This window comes from Heterodontus francisci, chromosome 12, assembly GCF_036365525.1.
Source record: "Heterodontus francisci isolate sHetFra1 chromosome 12, sHetFra1.hap1, whole genome shotgun sequence".
Classification (NCBI taxonomy): Eukaryota; Metazoa; Chordata; class Chondrichthyes; order Heterodontiformes; family Heterodontidae; genus Heterodontus; species Heterodontus francisci.
The window spans coordinates 55,161,909-55,184,380 of record NC_090382.1 but is presented as its reverse complement, the minus strand read 5'-3'; the positions used below and the strand labels follow the sequence as shown (position 1 = coordinate 55,184,380).

The following is a 22,472-nucleotide window of genomic DNA, read 5'->3' as shown; positions in this document are numbered from 1 at the left end:
GGATTACGGGAGGGTCCCAGCGATTGGAAAAAGGCTAATGTGATGCCCCTGTTCAAGAAGGGAGGGAGACAAAAAGCAGGAAACTATAGGCCAGTCAGCCTAACATCGGTTGTTGGCAAAATGCTGGAGTCCATTATTAAGGAAGAAATAGCAGGACATTTAGAAAAGCTTAACACAATCAAACAGAGTCAACATGGTTTTGTGAAAGGGAAATCATGTTTGACAAATTTGCTTGAGTTCTTTGAGGACATAACAAGCAGAGTTGATAAAGGGGAACCGGTAGATGTAGTGTATTTGGATTTCCAGAAGGTATTCAATAAGGTACCACATAAAAGATTATTGCACAAGATAGGAGCTCACGGTATTGGGGGTAATGTATTAGCATGGATTGAGGATTGGTTAACTCACAGAAGACAGAGAGTCAGGATTAATGGATCTTTTTCAGGTTTGAAAGACGTAACTACTGGAGTGCCACGAGGATCAGTCCTAGGACCTCAATTATTTACTATCTATATTAATGACTTGGAGGAGGGGACAGAGTGTAATATATCCAAATTTGCTGATGATAAAAAATAGGTGGAAGGACATGTTGTGATGAGGACATAAGGAATCTGCAAGGGGATATAGATAGGTTGAGTGAGTGGGCAAAATCTCCATGGAGTTTAATGTAGGAAAATGTGAGGTCATGTGCTTTGGTAGGAAGAATCAAAAGGCAGACTATTATTTAAATGGAGAGAGACATCAAAAAAGTGCAGCACCGAGGGATCTGGGTGCTCTTGTGCATGAAACACAAAAAGTTAGCATGCAGGTGCAGCAAGTAATTAAGAAGGCAAATGGAATTTTGGCCTTTATTGTTAGGGGGTTGGAGTTTAAAAATAGGGAAGTTTTGCTCCAACTGTACAGGATGTTGGTGAGGCCGAACCTGGAGTACTGTATACAGTTTTGGTCCCCGTATTTATGAAAGGATATACTGGCATTGGAGGCAGTTCAAAAGCGATTCACTGGGCCGATTCCTGGGATAAAGGTGTTGACTTATCAAGAACAGCTAAACAGGTTAGGCCTTTATTCATTAGAGTTTAGAAGAATGAGGGGTTATCTTATTGAAACGTATAAGATTCTGCGGGGGCTTGACAGGGTAGATGTTGAGAAGATGTTTCCACTAGTGGGGGAATCTCAAACTAGGGGACATAGTTACAGAATAAGGGGACACTCATTTAAAACTGAGATGCGAAGGAATTTCTTCTCTCAGAGGGTGGTGAATGTCTGAAATTCTCTACCCCAGAGAGTTGTGGAGGCTAAATCACTGAAAGTATTTAAAAAGGAGGTTGATCGATTTTTAAAATCTCAGGGAGTTGAAGGCTATGAGGAATTGGCACGAAAGAGGAGTTGAGGTCTGGGGCAGATCAGCCATGATCTTATTGAATGGCGGGGCCGGCTAGAGGGGCTGAATGGCCTACTCCTGCTCCTATTTCTTATGTTCTTATGTTTAAGACTCTGTTTAAAACAGTGTGCCTTTAAAAACTAAGGGGCACAGTATGTACCCGTTTCCTAGGCAAAAGCAGGAGAGAGAGGAGGTCACATTTTGTATTGTACTTTTGACTGCATGTAAAGACTGGCTATAATTGGTTTGAACTGGAGACCAGTGAAGCGTCCTCTACACTGAAGGAAGGATTCCTCTCTCTCTTAGCAGAGAAACTACATTGATTTACAGGCTGTCTATTGCCTAAGGAGAGAAAAAACCCTGGAAAAGAACATTTGCATTGTTGGAGGTAGTAAATTACTTTTCTACTTCCAAACTCTAAAAAGTCTCTGCTTCAGGAGTGACTCTCTGTTGTCTGTTTGTGTTTGCTAGAATTCTCAGTAAAGTTTCTACTGAAAGACTACAAATACAAAATCCAAATAGACTTGTTGCTATACTGCTTGTTGAAAGAACTGCGCGACGCCTGCTGAAACCAAAGTGCTATGAACATCTATCCCTTAAAGACTGTTCATCGAATTCACCTGGAGACATCAAGTGGCAACTGACTATTCTACACTGGGACACCTCACCAACTGGGAATGTAAATCACCAGGACCTACAACCCAGCTACTTATTTATTCCTATGAAACATCATATTTAAACCGGTTGACCATTTTTTTTGAATGTATGTGTGTGTGCATTAGGGTTAAGAGAAATAAGTAGTTATAAAGTCTTTTAGACATAGGTTTATCTCAATAGTGTTTAAGATTTAATTTATTAATAAATAGTTAATTTATTGTTGTTTAAGGATACCTGGTTTGGTCTGTTCCATTCTGGGGGGTTAATAAAGTGTTCAATTTGGCTAATTTCCAGTAGGTGGGAAAACTTTAATAACATGCTATGACCTGTCAATTCAGTGTTAATTTTAATCTAGTCTAGTAATACTAGGGGGAGACAGTGCGTAGTGGTAATGTCACTGAACTAGTAATCCATAGGCCCAGGCTAACGCCTCAGGACACGGGTTCAAATCCCACAACAGCAACTGGTGGAATTTAAATTCAATTAATTTATAAAACCTGGAATTGAAAGCTAGTTTCAGTAATGGTGTCATGAACCTATCATCAATTGTTGTAAAAACCTATCTGGTTTGCAAATGTCTTTTAGGGAAGAAAATCTGCTGTCCTTACCTGGTCTGGCCTACATGTAACTCCAGGCCCACATTAATATGGTTGACTCTTAACTGTCCTCTAAAATGAATTGTCAAGGGCAATTAGGAATGAGCAACAAATGCTGACCTTGACAGTGATGCCCAAATCCCATGAAAGAATAATGAAAACATTTGGGTTTATATCAAAAGAAGCAGTTCTTGATTGTTACATGCTTTGTTCTGTAAATAATGCATTAAGACTAAAGGGCCTGAATTGTCTTAATCTATCCCACTGTAAAACAGGTAGGAGAGTGGCAGAAACAGCTGGAACATTGAGTGGTGAGGCCTATTACTGCCTGCCTGCTTGCTCTGACTTTAATTTTCCTTTACCCACTGTACGGAAGGCTGCCAGTGGCCATTTTGCCACCCCCACATGCAAATACCAGGAGGAAAGAGGGGTCCAGGTTCCTGTCTGTTTATCCTTGTTTCTGCCTCTAATCCAGGGATTGTTAGAAGAGTAGTAGTATTTCCTGGAGTAGTAGTGGCAAGTCGTAGGTTGCTTAGGGGAAGGAGAGGACTTAGTCGTGGCCTCCTCTCCCTTCCCAATGGCCTCAGAAACTTACAGTAAAAATGTTGCTACGGTTTTCAAGGCACTTGTGCCTCCTTCAAACATGACTCTTCCTCTTCTATCCTGCCGCATGTATCCTGCTGCAGTACCACAACATTTTTGTGGTCCATCAGAGTGGGTGCCCTCTAGCTAGCAGGGATCTTGACAGAAGCTCATCCTAAATAACTAATGAGCCTTGGAACAAGATCTGGGCCTGGGTCAGAACAATGAGCAAATGTCCCTCGCCACACCTCCTCCAGCAAGGAAAGGAAATTTCCAGGCCAAGAAGTTTTACAATCGGATAATAAAGGGATTTGGCTAGATTTAGATGGATATTGCTACAGTCTTGGGATTGAAGATATATTTTCTGTCACTAAATATATAAAAGATGGACAATTTAATTTTATTTTGAAATATTGATTGCTGATTTTTTTTGTTCGACATGGAACTTCAAAGAGCACCATGTATAACTCAGAGTTTAAGCTTCCAGTTCACGAGTTCTTCTGAGAAAGCCCCCACTTATTTTTGGGTGGTTCCACGCAAATGAAGTAAAGATGATAGATGGAATTTTATGCTCCCTGTCAAGGTGGGAGAGCATAAAATTGGGTGGGATGGTGGCACAGGGGATCCCGCCACCATCCCGCCTCTACCAAAATTTAGTCCGCCAATTGAGGCCCTGCATAATTAACTCCCAATTAAAGGCCTCTTCTTGCGCAGCCCGCAGCCACAATTACTCATGCGGCGGGCGGCCCTGCCAAAGCATAGGAAGCATGGCACGAAAAATCATGCGAGCTACTTTCTGGATCTGAGGGTGGGGGGGGGGTCCCTCCTAGTGCCTGAACAAGGGACCCATTATTGGGCAACCCCCTGCCCTTGCTGTTGACCCCACTCCCCCCACAGTGACCCTCGTCCTGCAAGACCCTCCCCACCCTGACCTACCTTAAGACTGGTTCCAGCACTGCTCCTTGATGCCTGGTCGCTGCAGTTACAGCAGCATCCACCGCCTCCATGGTGGCACTGCAGCTGCCGGCCTCTGATTGCCTGGCAGCTCTGCAAGGCCGGGACTTCTGACAATGGGATCCGAAATCCTATGGTACGCCCGCCGCTCTCCAGTGCAGAGCCTGATTGTCACTAAATTTAGCAGGCCTTCCGTAGAAGAGGGGACATGGGGATCTCAGTGTCGGTTTCCTCCAGTGTTGAGACCCCTGCAGCTAGCCTAAAATTCCCACCAATGTCTTATTTTCCATATTTCAGCTATTTCAAATCGGTCTTAAGGGTGACTAAGCAAGAGGATGAAGATGGGAGTGAATTTAAAGAACCAGCATTAAGATTAATGGCATGAGTTTAGCGCTTACATCTTACTCGTTTTTGGAAGGGTTTTGTTCTGTCTTTTTTCAGATGTTGCAAACTAATTTGACGGCTGCCTTTGTGCCATCCGATGTTAAAGGCACTACATAAATGCAAGTTGTTGTTTATGCATTTCCTGTGCATGCCAAGGAATGGTGCAGCAGATTGCACTCTTCTCTTGTTAATTGTAGGCAAACAAATCACTTTGATGTTTCAAGAAAATGCAACAAAATTTTTCAGCTTTGTTACACTGGTTAGTATTTGCATTCAGCCACAGATGATGAATGACAAGTTTGACAAGGTAACATAGAAGCACCATCTGTGGAGCTATATTCAGAGTGAGTCACAAACTTTAAAAGCAGAGTAAAAAGAGAAATATAGGAGGACAAATTGGAGAAAGTCTTACAAGTCTTAGAATTAGATTTGGTAAGTATAAATATCTGCACTTGTGATGTTACCACATATGAATGACAAATTCACGTTTTATCATCTGATATGGCTGATAATTCCTTTAGTAAGTTAGGTGCTGACTTTAGATGTGTTTTTATAATGCTGTTCACTAGTTTATGCACTCTCGGTTTTAGTTAGATAGCCAGATGTAATTCATGTTTCATGAAGTGATGAAACCACTAACGTGATTGGCTGATTGTGGCATCAGGTGGAAATTACAAATATGCAGTTTGTTTAATGCTAATTTTGCAATTAGCCAATCAAATTCTGACATATACAACTATAAGATGACATCATATTACATGAAATCATCAATTATCAAATCATATTCTCCCATACATTATGGTGCATTATGATATCAAGGATATATCAGCAGGTACTTTATGATATCATCAGTGAAGCAAAACTAAAATCATCTCCATAGAAATGGAATTATAACAAAACAGACTCAAACTCTGAATTGGACATACAGTGTAAGTTTCTGTTCAATTATCTTTATAATGAAAATCACAAATATACCAACAATCGATTTAGACTAGCATCATCTCAGACCCTTTGTTTTGTTTATTTTTTAGATGACAGCATAAAGAAAGCCAGAAATGCTACCTGGAGGCAATGTTAGCCGCTGTTGGATGCCAACAGTAGGACAATTGAACTCATCATTAATTTATCAATACGTAAACAGGTATATTAACATTATAAAAGCATGTTTGAATGTAAATTTTCCTTCCAGGTAACACAGGTAAGGTAGGATCATAGAAAAATAAGAGTGTTATGGGAGATGAGGACATAAAGACATTCAACTGGCATTTTCCTGTGGGTTTTACTGATCGACTACTTCAACCTCTGGGAAATAGCGTAAATGGCGAAAACGAACAGCTTCTCCAGGGTTTCTATTTATATTCTGCTGAAGTTTTAGTGGGCGAGTGGAAGAATCCTGTAGAATTTCTCCCTCATTTCATTTTAAGGTTTGATGTCGCCATGGAGACCTAAGAAATTTCTTTCATTGAATTCATCTTTAATTTCCCAGTGCCTTTAATCTATTATTCTGCTATTAGTAAATTTGTACAAGAGAAATCTGCAACTCAGTGGCCAAATGTGTGGCCAAACTAGGGAAATCATAGGTTCAATCTCCAGTCCATACTGAGATAACTGACCTTGGCTAGGGCAGCAGCAAGGGATGTACAACTGGTATCAACTAGCCTTTGGCTAAGAAGTGTGGGAAAATCGGTCTGAATTCCTACTTCTTATTGCTATCCAAAGACTTCCTCTTGAAAAGTGTAGATGTGTCAATATCGAATGGAAGAGGGATTTCCAAAAAGTTGAATCCATACAGTTGAATCATGTCGTTATCAAAAAGGAGGAAGTGATGGGCGTCTTGCAAAGCATTAAGGTAGATAAGTCCCCAGGGCCTGATGGGATCTACCTTAGAATACTGAAGGAGGCAAGAGAAGAAATTGCTGGGGCCTTGTCAGAAATCTTTGCATCGTCATTGGCTACATGTGAGGACCCAGAGGATTGGAGAATAGCCAATGTTGTTCCTTTGTTTAAGAAGGGTAGCAAGGATAATCCAGGAAATTATAGGCTGGTGAGCCTTACGTCAGTGGTAGGGAAATTATTTGAGAGGATTCTTCGGGACAGGATTTACTCCCATTTGGAAACAAATGAACTTATTAGCGAGAGGCAGCATGGTTTTGTGAAGGGGAGGTCATGCCTCACTACCTTGATTGAGTTTTTTGAGGAAGTGACGAAGATGATTGATGAAGCAAGGGCAGTGGATGGTGTCTATATGGACTTCAGTAAAGCCTTTGACAAGGTCCCTCATGGCAGACTGGTACAAAAGGTGAAGTCACATGGGATCAGAGGTGAGCTGGCAAGATGGATACAGAACTGCCTCAGTCATAGAAGACAGAGGGTAGCAGTGGAAGGGTGCTTTTCTGAATGGAGGGCTGTGACAAGTGGTGTTCCGCAGGGATCAGTGCTGGGACCTTTGCTGTTTGCAGTATATATAAATGATTTGGAGGAAAATGTAGCTGGTCTGATTAGTAAGTTTGCGGACGACACAAAGGTTGGTGGAGTTGCGGAAAGTGATGAGGATTGTCAGAGGATACAGCAGGATATAGATCGATTGGAGACTTGGGCGGAGAAATGGCATAATGGAGTTTAATCCAGACAAATGTGAGGTAATGCATTTTGGAAGGTCCAATGCAGCTGGGAAGTATACAGTAAATGGCAGAACCCTTCGGAGTTTTGACAGGCAGAGAGATCTGGGCGTACAGGTCCACAGGTCACTGAAAGTGGCAACGCAGGTGGATAAGGTAGTCAAGAAGGCATACGGCATGCTTGCCTTCATCGGTCGGGGCATAGAGTATAAAAATTGACAAGTCATGCTGCAGCTGTACTGAACTTTAGTTAGGCCACACTTAGAATATTGCGTGCAATTCTGGTCGCCACACTACCAGAAGAACATGGAGGCTTTGGAGAGGGTACAGAAGAGGTTTACCAGGATGTTGCCTGGTCTGGAGGGCATTAGCTATGAGGAGAGGTTGGATAAACTTGGATTGTTTTCACTGGAATGACGGAGGTGGAGGGGCGACATGATAGAGGTTTACAAAGTTATGAGCGGCATGGACAGAGTGGATAGTCAGAAGCTTTTTCCCAGGGTGGAAGAGTCAGTTACTAGGGGACATGGGTTTAAGGTGCGAGGGGCAAAGTTTAGAGGGGATGTGCGAGGCAAGTTCTTTACACAGAGGATGGTGAGTGCCTGGAACTTGCTTTCGAGGGAGGTGGTGGAAGCAGGTACGATAGCGACGTTTAAGAGGCATCTTGACAAATACATGAATAGGATGGGAATAGAAGGATATGGTCCCCGGAAGTGCAGAAGGTTTTAGTTTAGGCAGGCATCAAGATCGGCACAGGCTTGGAGGGCCGAATGGCCTGTTCCTGTGCTGTACTGTTCTTTGTACAGATACGGTTTCAACTTGCGTATGAAGAATGGTCATTTGGATAATGTACAAGGCTGGAAAAACCAGCAGAATTACACTGCAAGGTCAGGGTTTTATGGCCACCCCCAATGAGCGGGCTGGTGGGGTGGGCACAAAATTGAGTGGGAGGCAGGGGGGGCCATTCCCGACCGCCTCCCGCCCCGCTGCAGTTTTACGCGGGGCTGTGGAGAGAAACAGCCTCCCCGCCCCAGGCCAATCAAGGCCCTTAAGAGGGCAATTAACTGCCACTTAAGGGCCTCCTTCTGCCACTGCTGGTATTTTACCTCGGCGGCCAGACGGCAAAGGCCCCAAGAACCCTGCCTGGTAAAACCAGGTGGCCTTCTTGCAAGCTACGAGGTGGTGAAGGGCTGTCCTGATCGGGCATCCTGTGCCCCACGGACAGCCGCCCCGGAAGCCCCAATCGCCCCCAACACACAACACTTCCACCCCAACCCCCTGCAACCAACCCCCCTTGCCTCGACGGGGCCCGGTCAATTGTCCCCGGCAAGGCCCTAAAAACTTACCTGAGTTCAGGGGCCATCCTTTCCGTTGCCTCCAATGACTGGGTGCAGTCCTATCAGTGGCCGCCACTCCCAGTGGCACTGCTGGGACTAAGAGCTGCTGGCCCACTGATTGGCCAGCAGCTCCATTAGGCGGGACCTCCTACTTCAAGGAGGTGGAAGTCCTACCCAAGACTAATTAAGGGCCTGGGGAGCGAAAAATCCCAGTTGGCTCCTCAGGCCCACCGGAGATGGGCTAGTCACTGAGTTTGCGGCCGGTGGGTGTGCCCTCTCGCGCAACGCAAAATTCAGGCCCAAGTTTCAACACCTTGATTTTGACAATGTGAAATTTTAAACAACTGTGTTATTGGAGTCTTTCTTTTCAAATGGGTTGATTGATCCATTTTCTGTTGACTGAACATAAACACATTTTCATTTTTGTAAATTGTTTTTTGGAATACTAAGTGGCATTTCAATGTTTGCCTGTTCCCCCTACTTTTCTTTTCTGACTTGTCAGAAGGTTTGAGACAAGTAAACCGAGTAATTGAAGAATAAAGATCAGAGCTACGTTCTTTTTGTTCAGAGACACAATCCAATTCTTTACATCAACAACCTTTTACGAATGCATAAATAATTTAACATTGAGTTACCAAGTTAAATTTTTCTTTCAAGTTTTTAAAGAGGATACGAGATAAACCAGTTTTGGGTTAATTCATCACCTTATACTGTTGGAGAAGGAAGCATGCTTAAAATGCTGACTCTTTTTATTGGAAACTGTTTTGTAACTTTTCATGGTAAGTTTTCCCCTAGCTCTTCAGTCCATTTGATTTTTATGCCTCTTCTGTCAACAGCAAGTGCACAGATTCTGTTTGCTCCCTGGTCATTGCTGATATCACCTCCCTTGCAGCTGCAACCAGGAAGTAGCAGGCTCTGCCCAGATAGAATTCTCTGCTCTGATTTTCCCATTCCCTTCAAGAGAGATAGCACAGCCCTTCTCATTTTCCTTTTCTAGTGGAGAAACACCACAACATTCAGTAATGCACAGTGTCACCCAACAGTTCCAACAAGAAAGACCTTTCTACTTGAGCTATGATACCCAGGACGAATGGGCGCTATTCTTGGTTATGATTCTTGGCAGGTAATAACAGTTTATAAACTTAAAAAACAGCTGGTGCCATCTTAATTTGTGTGCCATGATATTAGCATTCATACTTTAGCAATGAAGTCAGTTTGGAAGAACCAGAATTTCAATTCCTCTAAAGAAAGATTTGAGTCTGAGTTCTCCTTTGTAGTTTTTATTGAATTGGTATCATCAAATCTCATGTTAATGGCAATTGCATTTTGCTTCTTGAATATGTAGGATGTGATTTGCAGTTTATGATCATGACTGAACCATTTTTTCCATTTGAGGTGATAGTGTTGCTCATTGTTTTTCTGCACGGATAAGCGTCTATAAAGATTAAGACTGCCAGGAAGGGAATAGTATGAAGCATGTAACTTGTTGTGCATGTCTGTCTTATTTGGCCTTCCACACTAACTGTTCATTATATATCAAAGGCAAGACTGCTCACACTTAAAGGTGGAATTTTGGAGCACTGCTGCAACTGTGAAAAGGTTAGCAGCAGCAAAGTTAAGAATTAATAGGAAAATGAAAACTACAGCTGACAGGCTAGGGTAGAATAAAGTCTCTACCTATCCAAAAATATGAATCACAAAATTCAACATTGCAAATAATGTGAAATAATAGAAATGCATTTGAATGAATATTCAGCATATTACATTTGCTTGAAATAACTTATTTTCATTTTGTATTAGAAAGCAAATTCCTTATAAGTCTGAAATTTGCAAAGTGATGAGATTTCATGAAAAACAATAAAAAATGCAGAGACAAGAACACTGCAGAAAATGTTTTATGTCTCAGGTCTTCCTTCATGAACTGCAAACAATAAAGTTTAAAAAATAAAAGTAGCAAGTTAACAAATCCTCTGAATTAATCTTTATTTCTTATTAACAAATGGAGAAGAATTTAATAACACACACTATTTCTTCTAAAAGCACTGATTACCACTGAAGGCAGCCTCCCCAATGAAGGGTCACCCAAAATGCTTGACAGAAGACAGCTGACACAATGGGCGAGATTTTGCCAAAGCGGTGTAGGTCTCATCATCAGGGTAGTATTAGGGTGGCTGCATGCTCAGACGGAAGGAGGGACTTGCCCTGCGATATTTCCAGGAGGAGGCAATGAAAAACCAGCAAGCAGAGGAGGCCCAATCAGAGGACCCGCAGCTCTGGAGCCTCGACAGAACCACTGAGAGAGGTATTGTTGTGCCTGTCTGTCTTATCTGGCCTATTCTTGGTTACTCCAAATTCAAACTCAAGAGAATGGGTGTAAGACACTCCACTTTATCAAAATGGAATGAAGATGAGTGACATCCAAGACCTCATTGTCTAGCAATGGCCTCACCATCAGACACCATTTATGAGAACAATGAGAGAGAAACTCTAGTCACATGACAGAAACCAGGTTTCTGATAAGGAGCTGAATAAAGGTGTATGCTGGGCAGACAAAGCCAGAAGAGGGAGGAGAGAAAGATCCATCTAGACCATTGAGGAGACAGGCCTTGCCTAAGATTACCAGCTTTGAACTACAAGTAAATAGCGACTGTAGTTTGGCCATGAACTTCCTACCTGAGAAATCATACCCGGACTTCATCAGTGACCTTTGGTTGGAATATAACAAAAGAAGTCTGCAGCAGGGCATCTGTCTTCCTAAACCTCCCAAGTCTTTCTTCAGTGAACAAGGGAAAAGACTACAGACCTGTACCATTTCAAGTCTTGGAAACGCAAGTTAACCAGAGGACACCTTTAAGTCATCAGACCTAAATGCATGTTATCTTTTAATCTCTATCTTTTCTTGTGTATGTGCCATGTGCACGTACATGTGTGTGTGTGTATATCTGTATGCATATATATCTGTATGCGTGAGAGTGGGTGAAGTTGCATACATTTTCAGGTGTTGTATAATAAACATTTATCTTTCTTTTAAACTTACGAGAAAACCTGTCATTTGTCTGTTTGTTGATCATTAAAACACTCAGGGAACAAAACACTTTTTTTGTAACAAAACTCTGTCTTCGGTCAGTTAAGAAGTGAAAAAGTGGCAACAACCCCTGTCATCTCACACCTGTCCATAACAGGCACAAATGTTGCTTGTACCTTATCAGCCCAAGCCTGAATGCTGTCTAGGCCTTGCTGCAAGCAAACACAACCTGCTTCATTATTTGAGTAGTAGCTGCAAATGAAACTGAACACTGTATAATCATCAATGAACATCCCTACTTCTGACCAGTGATGAAGTAGCTAAAGATGGTTGGGCTTAGAACTCTGCCCTGAGGAACTCCTGCAGTGCTGTGCTGGGGTTGAGATGACTGGCCTCCAACAATCACAATCATCTTCCTTTGTGCTAGATATGACTCCAGCCACCAAAGAGTTTTCCCATTGATTCCCATTGACTTCAGTTTTAATGGGGTACCTGATGCCACACTCGGTCAATTGCTGTCTTGATGTCACCTCTGGAATTCAGCTCTTTTGTCAATTATTGCACCAAAGCTGTAATGAGATCTGGAGCTGAGTGGTCCTGGCAGAACCCAAACTGAGCATCAATGAACAGGTTATTGCCAAGTGCTGTTTTATAGCTCTGTCGACAACACTTTCCATGACTTTACTGATAGTTTGAGATCAGGCTGTTGGAGCAGTAATTGGCTGGATTGGACTTAACCTGCTTTTTGTGGACAGGACAGATAAGAACATAAGAAAATAAGAAGTAGGAGCAGGAGTAGGCCATTTGGCCCTTCAAGCCCACTCCGCCATTTAATGAGATCACAGCTGATCTTCTCCTTCACTATCCCTGTAACCCTTGATGCCTTTAATATATTGAAACCTACCAACTAGAAATCAACAACTGAGCCTCCACAGCCCTCTGGGTCACAGAATTCTGAAGATTCACCACCCTCTGAGTAAAGAAATTCCAACTCATCTCAGTCCTAAATGACCATCGGGACAATTTTTCCACTTTGTAAATGTTAGTTTTTTTAAATTTAGTTTTAGAGATACAGCACTGAAACAGGCCCTTCGGCCCACTGAGTCTGTGCCGACCATCAACCACTCATTTATACTAATCCCATATTCCTACCACATCCCCACATGTCCCTGTATTTCCCTACCACCTACCTATACTAGGGGCAATTTATAATGGCCAATTAACCTATCAACCTGCAAGTCTTTGGCATGTGGGAGGAAACCGGAGCACCCGGAGAAAACCCACGCAGACACAGGGAGAACTTGCAAACTCCACACAGGCAGTACCGAGAATTGAACCCGGGTCGCTGGAGCTGTGAGGCTGCAGTGCTAACCACTGCGCCACTGTGCCGCCCCGTTAGTGTTGTAGCTAGATGGGAACAGCTTGACTAGAGGCATGGCTAGTTCTGGAGGCCAAGTCTTCAGAACTGCAGCTTGGATGGTGTTGGAGCCATAGCCTTTGCTGTATCCAGTGCACTCAGATTGGTTTAAGACTGGTTTCTGTGATGGTAGGAACCTCAGGAGAAGACCAATATGGGTCATTCACTTGGCACTTCTGGCTGATGATGGTTGCAAATGTCTTTTGCACTCGATGCTGGACTCCTCCATCATTAAGGATAGGGATGGTTGTTGAACCTCCTCCTCTGGTTAGTTGTTTAATTGTCCACTACCATTTATGACTGAATGTAACAGGACTGCAGAACTTTGATCTGATCCGTTGGTTGTGGGATCATTTAACTCTGTCTATAGCACACTACTTCCTTTGTTTAGCATGTAGATGGTTTAGCTCCACCAGTTTGGCATCTCATTTTTAAGTTCGCCTCCTGGCTCCTGGCATTCTCTTGTCCATTCCTCATTGAACCAGGGTTGGCCTCCTGGCTTGATGTTAATGATTGAGATATGCCGCACCTTGAGGCTTCAGATTGTGGTGCGATACAATTTTGCTGCTGCTCATGGGCCACAGCGCTTCATGGATGCCCAGTTTAGAGCTGCTAGATCTGTTCTGAAACTATCCCATTTAGCATGGTGGTAGTGCTTACATGATGGAGGGTATCCTCAGTATGAAGGTGGGACTTTGCCTCCAAAAACACTGTGCAGTGGTCACTCCTCCCAATACTGCTATGGACAGATGCACCTGCAACAGGTAGATTGGTGAGGATGAGGTCAAGTAGGTTTTTCCCTCATGTTGGTTCTCTCACCACCTGCCGCAGGTCCAATCTGGCAGGTATGTTCTTCAGTACTCGGCCACCTTGGTCAGTAGTGATGCTAGCATGCCATTTTTGTTGATGGACATTGAAGTCACCCTTTCAGAGTAAATTCTGTGCCCTTACTGCCATCAGTGCTTCTTCTAAGTGGTGATCAACTTGGAGGAGTACTGATTCATCAGCTGATAGAGGGCGGTAGGTGATAATCAACAGGCCCATGTTTGACCTGATGCTATGAGACATCATGCAATCTGGAGTCAATGATCAGGGCTCCCAGGGCCACTCCCTCCTGACCGTATACCACAGTGCCCCTACCTCTGGTAGAACAGGACATACCCAGCGTTGGTAATGGAGTTGTCTGTGACATTGGCTGACTGGTATTATTCTGTAAGCATGATTATGTCAGGCTATTGTTTGACTAATCTGTAGGACAGCATTCCTAATTTTGGCACAAGTGTCCAGATATTAGTGAGGAGGACTTTGAATCATTGATTAGGCTGGGTGTCCAATCTGATGCCTAGGTCAATTCCAGGTGGTCAATCTAGTTTTATTCATATTTTACTGTATCACAGCAGTTTGGCTAGGCCATTTCAGAAGGCAGTTAGGAGACAATTACATTGCTGTGGGTCTGGAGTGACATATAGGCCAGGGTAAGAACGGTAGATTTCCTTCCCTAAAGGCCATTAGTGAATCAAATGGGTCTTTGGTGAAAAATTGGTTTAACCATTCATCAACAGAGCTGGTTAGAACACTTAAGTTATTATATAGTTTGCTCCCCATCACTAAAAATGCCTACTATTCAAAGTTCATCCGGAAAGGCGAAGATAACAATAAAAACAGACAATGCTGGAAATACTCAGAAGGTCAGGCAACATCTGTGGAGAGAAAAGCAGAGTTAATGTTTCAGGTCACTGACCTTTCGTCAGAATAGATCAGGCAAAGATAACACCCAGCTTCTCTTCTATACCATTGACCATCTTCTTAAATCACCATCCCCTGCCTCCTCCACCCTCAACTCCAATAATACGTGTAATGAGCTCATGGACCTTTTTGTTACAAAGGTTGAGATCATCCCATCTGCTGCCTCTGCTGTTTCCTCCCTGCCCCTAGCCCACTGGGTCTAACTTCTTCTAAGGTTCCCCCTTGCTGTAACCCTGAATTCACATCTTTCCTTTCTCTTCTAACTCCCCTCATGCCCTCTCCAAGCTCATCTTGTCCATGAGACCCACCTCTTGCTCACTAGACCCTATTCCTACTAAACTACTGACCAATCACCTTAACTTCCTGGCTCCCATGTTAGCTAACATTATTAATGGCTCCCTTTCCTCAGGTTCTGTCCCTTCTCCTTCAAACCTGCCATCATCACCCCTGTCCTCAAAAATCAACCCCTGAGCCCTCCATCCTTACAAACTATTGCCCTATCTTGAACCTCCCTTTCCTCTCCAAAGTCCTTCAATATGTTGTCACCTCCCAAATCCATGCCCATCTTTCCTGGAACTCTTTGAATCCCTCCAATCAGGTTTCCGCCCCCATCACAGTACCAAGGCAGCTCTTACCAAAGTCACAAATGACCTCCGATGTGACTGTAACAAAGGTAAACTATCCCTCCTCATCGTCCTCAATCTGTCTGCAGCTTTTGACACAGATGACTATGGAAATCTACTCCAATGCCTCTTCATTGTCATCAGTTGGATGTCCCTGCACTTGTCTGGTTCAATTCTTACCTATCTAATCGTAGCAAGAGTATTGCCTTTAATGGCTTCTCTTCCCACTTCCACACTGTTACCTCCGGTATTCCCAAGAATCTACCCTTAGCCCCTTCCTTTCCTTATCTACATGCTGCCCTCGGTGACATCATCCATTTCCGTATGTAAGCTGATGCTATCCAGCTCTACCTCTTCTCCACCTCTCTTGACACCTCTGTCTCTAAGTTGTCTGACTGCTTGTCTGACTTCCAGGACTGCATGAGCAGAAATTTCCACCAAATAAATATTTGGAGACTGAAGCCATTGTTTTCAGTCCCCGGAATAAACTCTATTGCCTCACCATTGGCTCTATACCCTCCCTGGCAACTGTCAGAGGCTGAAACAGACTGTTCGCAATCTTGGTGTTATAGCTGATCCCACGATGAGCTTTCTACTACATACCCGCCCCATCACTAAGACCACCTATTTTCATATCCATAACATTACCCAACTTCAAACTTGCTTCAGTTTATCTGCTGCTGAAACCCTCATCCAATGCCCTTGTTACATATAGACTTGATTAATTCAATGAACTACTGGCCTGTTCCCATGTTCTACCCTCCACAAGCGTGAAGTCATTTAAAACTCTGTTGCTCATGTCCTAACCCACACTAGGTCCCTGTTCATCTATCACCCCTCTGCTCACTAATCTACATTGGCTTCCATTCAAGCAACATTTCAATTTTAAAATTCTCATTCTTGTTTTCAAATCGCTTCATGCCTTTATCACTCCCTATTTCTTCTGTTAGCTGCATAAATTGAACATTCCCAATTTTAATCACTCCACCATTGGCGGCCATGCCTTCAGCTCCCTAGCTCAGGAATTCCTTTACAATATATCTCTTTGCCTCTTTTCCTCTCTTTCCTCCTTTAAGTCACCACTTAAAGCCTTTGTCTTTGACCAAGCTTCTGATCATCTGGTTTAATATCTCCTAATGTGTCTTAGAGTCAAATATTGTTCCATAATGCCCCTATGAAGCACCTTGGGACATGTTATTAAGTTAAAGGTACTATATTAATACAAGTTGTTGTTGCTTATGTAATGCCCTCTTTAAAATGGCAGGCTTAGTGCTGGCTGGGGATTGTGCCTGAAATGCAGAAAAAGGAGGATCGCCTCACAATACGCTCAATAGCATGGAATATAAATGTCAATCGGGACTCTTGCATATCTTGCCAGTGGAAAGCCAGGAATGGAAGGCAGTGTGTTATGTAGAAAAAGTAGAGAGTCACTGAGTTCAATACCCAATTTTCCATTCTCCACTTGGCAGTTAACACCAGCAGAACCATTTTTTGCCACGTGCAGTTCTTACTTTAAATAGTGATGCCACATTCATAGTTTGGAAACAGTGCTGAACTGATCACCTCCAAAGATGTAATACTTCTCTTTCAAACTTTGTTTAATTAAATGGCTGGTCTTGGCACTAATAAAATTAAGTCCACTCTGGTAAGTGAATTTTATCATGAATGTGCGCTGCTGGTCAGGAGGTAAGTGTTTTACTTATAGCAATACTATACTAACCAGGCCCTCATACTGACCTATTAAGGGGAAGAAGAAAAAAATCAACATACACTATTAAGTTATTCCGCTTATTTTGTTCAGAATTTACACATTCATTGCTTTTGCAAAATGAACTCCATCTTCTGGTGTTGAAATGTGTAGCTTTAGCACTCTGCTCGTTTAGTTATGCGGATGTTGACTTTTCTTTGCCTGAAGAAGAAAACAGAATATTGAGTGTAAGGTGGTGATTACAGATCTTTATTACCTTTCATTACTGATAAATTAGACAGACAACTGAGCACAAATGTTATTGGTATAGGTGTGGGAACTTTAGAGAATTTCTAAAGGAAAGCATAGAGTTTATGGATGAAACTGGCAGACGTTCAGTGTGAACATCTGTATCATGATGTTATATTCCCACACATAAACTTATCACAAAGTCATTACTCACTACCATAGCCTTGGAATGTTTTGAATCATCTGTTTTTTACCACCCCACCCCCCCCCTCCCCCCCCACACCCCGGTTCTGGAAATACCCTGATTGTATTCAGCATTTCAGTGTTTTTATTGCAATAGTAACAACTTTATTGATCTTGACTCTACCCTATGGTTTGAAGTTCCACACATTCTAATTATACAGGTTATTATTCATTGAGGCATAATGCCAATTAACTTTTAGTCTTCAGAGCATTCCCATACAAATATTGGCCCTGAATTCCCTCGGACATTCTGCCATGGTAGTGCTGTAACTTTATTTCCACATGTATGTAGTGTTTCCGCTGCACTTCCAGCGTGCAAATTACAGCGTGCAGCAGCATCGGAACAGAAGGAGATCATTTAGCCCCTCGAGCCTGCAACGTCATTCAATTAGATCAAAGTTGATTTGTACCACAACTCCATTTAGCTGCCTTAACTCCATATCCATTGCTATCCTTACCTAACTATCTGTCTTAAAAGCTCCAATTGTCTCAGCAGTCAATTCCAGATTTCTACTAGCTGTTGTGTGAAAAAGTCAGAAGGTCTGAGGCCATTCAGAGCCAATACCTTATTAATGCAGCTTTGCATTTTTTTCTTTTCTAAATTTGTTAACATTATTAGGCTACAGTTTTATTTTTAACAGTTCCCTGAATTTTCAGGTATATATCTACTTGTAAACAAATCTGTTGGTGCTGTTCATCTGAAATGTAAATCTTTATTGTAATTTGGGGATTTTGTTATCTTCGTATCTTTGCAAATGTAACCCCACTATTTAAGAGAGAGAAAACGGAGAACTACATACCTGTTAGTTTGACGTCAGTAGTAGGGAAAATGTTAGAATCTATTATAAAGGATGAGATAACTGGACGCTTGGAAAATAATGATATGATTGGGCAGAGTCAACATGGATTTATGAAAGGGAAATCATTTTTGACAAACCTTTTGGAGTTTTTTGAGGATGTTGCTTGTAGCATAGATAAAGAAGAACCAGTGGATGTGGTGTATTTGGATTTTCAGAAGGCTTTTGATAAGGTCCCACATCAGAGGTTAGTAAACAAACACATGGGGTTGGGGGTAATATACTGCTATGGACTGAAAAGTGGCTAGCAGACAGAAAGCCGTGGGAGTCAGTTGCCAGCATTCACCAGAGCTGGCGGGCAGCCATAAAGACGGGGCTAAAGTGTGGCAAGTCGAAGAGACTTAGTAGTTGGCAGGAAAAAAGACAGAGGCGCAAGGGGAGAGCCAACTGTGTAACAGCCCCGACAAACAAATTTCTCTGCAGCACCTGTGGAAGGGCCTGTCACTCTAGAATTGGCCTTTATAGCCACTCCAGGCGCTGCTTCACAAACCACTGACCACCTCCAGGCGCTTATCCATTGTCTCTCGAGATAAGGAGGCCAAAGAAGAAGACAGAAAGCAGAGATTAGGAATAAATGAGCCATTCCCAAAATGACAGGCTATTACTAGTGGGGCACCACAAGGATAAGTGCTGGGGCCACAGCTGTTCACAATCTATGTAAATGATTTGGATGTAGGGACCAAATGTAATATTTCCAAATTTGCTGATGACACAAAACTAGGTGGGAATGTAACTTGTGAGGAGAATGCAAGGAGGCTTCAAGGGGATTTGGACAGGCAAAGTGAATGGGCATGAACATTGCAGATGGCATATAATGTGAATAAGTGTGAAGTGATCCACTTTGATAGAAAAAACAGAAAAGCAGAGTATTTCTTAAATGGTGAGAGGTTGGGAAGTGTTGATGTCCAAAGGGACCTGAGTGTCCTTGTTCATGAGTTACTAAAAGTTAGCAGGCAGGTGCAGCAAGCAATTAGGAAGGCAAATGGTATGTTGGCCTTCATTGCAAGGGGATTTGAGTACAGGAGTAAATGTGTTTTGCTGAAATTATATCAAGCCTTGGTAAGACTGCACCTGGAGTATTATGTACAGTTTTGGTCTCCTTGTCTAAGGAAGGATATACTTGCCATAGAGGGAGTGCAACGGAGGTTCACAAGAACACAAAAAATTGGAGCAGGAGTAGACTGTATGGCCCATCGAGCCTGCTCATGGCTGATCTTAGGATTCAACTCCACTTTCCTGCCCACTCACCATACCCTTTGATTCCCTGAGACACCAAAAATCTGTCTATACCAGCCTTAAATGTTGAATAATCCCTGGGATGGTGGGATTGTCTTATGAGAAGAGATTGCAGAAACTGGGCCTGTATTCCCTAGAGTTTCAAAGAATGAGCGGTGATCTCATTGAAACTTACAAAATTCTTACAGGGTGTGACAGGGTAGATGTGGATAGGATGTTTCTTCTGGCTGGTGAGTCTAGAAACAGGGGACACAGAATAAGGGGCAGGCCATTTAAGACTGAGATGAGGGGGAATTTCTTTACTCAAAGGGTGGTGAATCTGTGGAATTCCCTACCCTAGAGGGCTGTGGAAACTCAATCATTGAGCATGTTCAAGACAGAAATTGATAGATTTCTGGATACTAATGACATCAAGGGATATGGGAATAGTGGGGAAATATGGCGCAGAGGTAGATGATCAACCATGATCTGTTTGAATGGCGGAACAGGCACGATGGGCCAAATGGCCTGCTACTGATCCTATTTCCTATGTTCCTATGCATTGCTTTCAATTCTATGGAACTTAACCATTAAAAATCCAGAAGTTTAATCTAGTAACTTATTGGAGATTTTTTTTGTTTTCTCACAGTAAAATAATTCTTTGCTACTTAGGTTTTCTGTGTTTGGCTATGTGTTGATTGTATAATCAGTTGGTATAGTCTTTCGAATTACAATATAAGGTAAAAATATCTGTACAAGTAGAACATACTTTGGGTTTTCAGATGATTCATATTTCTGTCCTTTAACCTAATGTGAAAGAAATAATTAGTTCACTCACTTGATCTCAACACACATCAAACATTCATTTGAGTATGTGTTGCCATCTGTGCCACAGACAGGAGCATAATTCCTCGCACACACTGGCAAAATGTATTTATCACAGGCAGGCTGCAAGAGAGTAAAAATATGACGACTCAATACTAAGACACAAATCCTGTAAAAAAAATTTTAAGTATCAAGCCACAAATCAAATTATGATCTTACCTGTTCAGTTTCTTCATTAATATTAATAGTTTTGGACATATCTGAAATATACAAAGATTTGGTATAGAATGCAAGTTATTTAATTGCATGATTAACTAAACCCAACTCATAGCTTGTGGAAAAAACAAAGTCAACTGATGTTATGAGGAAATATGACTAAAGGGAAATGCACTAGGCAATACATTTTTCTTGTACGTTAAAAGGTGTTGAAGACAAAAAATTACATATTGTACTGTTTGCTGGCTGATCTTTTAAAATGCATGATGAGTATAAGCCATTATCAAATAACATATTCAATTGCGTGCATGCTTGTCTTAGAGACTATTATTCTAGATGCATCATAGTGGCTGAAGTTGTAAATAAAATAAGTTTTATAGAACATGAGATAAATGGAGTGTTAAAAATTGCAAATAAAAATATGCACAACAAATAAAGGATTGTCTGATATCTCTAAACATGTGGAGATCTAATGTACATTTTTACACAAAAACATAGTACTGATTTATATGTAAAGCAACCCCTAATGAGCTCAATTCTGAAGTAAACATAAATAAACATGGATTTTTTTTACAGGACGGCTTTTAGGTGCTATGTTGGCCTCCTCATTCCATTGCAAAACAGGTTGTTTAGTTTTTTTACATTTCTTCTATTTGCAGGTAACGCTGACATCAAAATAACTATGAGTGTTACTCAAATTGGATATAATGCCCTATTAATCAAAATATTTCTTTAACTTTTTTCTCATTTAAAAAATTATGGTGAAATGCACCAGTGCAAATTGTACTCACCAGCAAAAATGAAAACCACAAGGGCAGCAATGAGGAAAGAGTTTGTTCTCTTCATTTTGAAGTTTCTGGGGTTGCTTTGAACCACTTGGTTTCAGCAGTATTTATATCTTTACATGATCCTAGTCATTATGTTTGTGACATCACTAGGCACACGATGAAAGATAAGTCATTGCACAACGAATACCAGCAACAGTTGTATCATTGTTTTCCCATCTTACATATTACTTTTAATGTTGCTTACAAAGTGTTACACTTTCATTGAATTTGATTAAGTAATGGTCATTAAGTAAGTCATTCACAATCCAACACCATTAATCAGGAACGTTTTTACTTAAAGTACTGCTTCCTGTAACATTAATAAAAAATGTTGGGCAAGGATTTTCATTGTCGCTAAATATTTGCTTAAACAGCTTATAATGATTATGACTGATTACTAAAAGTGAAATCACGGAATTGTTACAGCACAGAAGGAGGCCATTTGGCCCATCATGCCAGCAGTGGCTTTCCGAAGGAGAAATTTACCTAGTGCCACTCCCCGGCTTCTACCCATAGTCCATCACTTTCTTCCTTTTCAGATAATAATCCAATTCACTCTTGAATGCCTCAATTGAACCTGCCTCCACCTCAATCTCAGCAGTGCATTCTAGATTCTAACCACTTGTTGCCTGAAAAAGTTTTTCCTCATGTCGTCATTGCTTCTTTTGCCAATTACTTTAAATCTGTGCCCTCTTGTTCTCGATTCTTCCTCCAATGTAAACAGTTATTCCCTATCTACTCTGTCCAGACCCCTCATGATTTCTCCATTCCCTTAATAATTCATGATGATTGCATATATCAATATTTTCTTCATTTAGACAAATGCCATCAGAAGCTTCAAATGTGGGTTCGAATAGATAACAAAGGCGGAAAAAGTTATACAATTTGAAAACATGTTATATTTCAAAATTCTACATACAACGCTCTGTAGTGCAGTAGTGCATAACATCTGTAACCTCAGTACCCAGAACACATTCTTATCGGAAGTTCCATTCACCCATCATTCCTGTGCTCGCTGACCTACACTGGTACC

At 41.8% G+C, this 22,472-nt stretch overlaps 1 protein-coding gene across 1 annotated transcript; it reads right to left on the bottom strand.

Annotated features, from left to right (window-relative positions):
• Window positions 1-17,183: 17,183 nt before the first annotated feature.
• Window positions 17,184-21,458, bottom strand: LOC137375596 (trypsin inhibitor ClTI-1-like). Its single transcript, XM_068042957.1, has 4 exons — window positions 21,404-21,458; window positions 20,616-20,656; window positions 20,410-20,519; window positions 17,184-17,229 (listed from the first exon to the last, which is right to left on the bottom strand). Exons 1-4 carry the CDS (start codon window positions 21,456-21,458, stop codon window positions 17,184-17,186), a joined length of 252 nt encoding a protein of 83 aa, XP_067899058.1.
• Window positions 21,459-22,472: the final 1,014 nt, after the last annotated feature.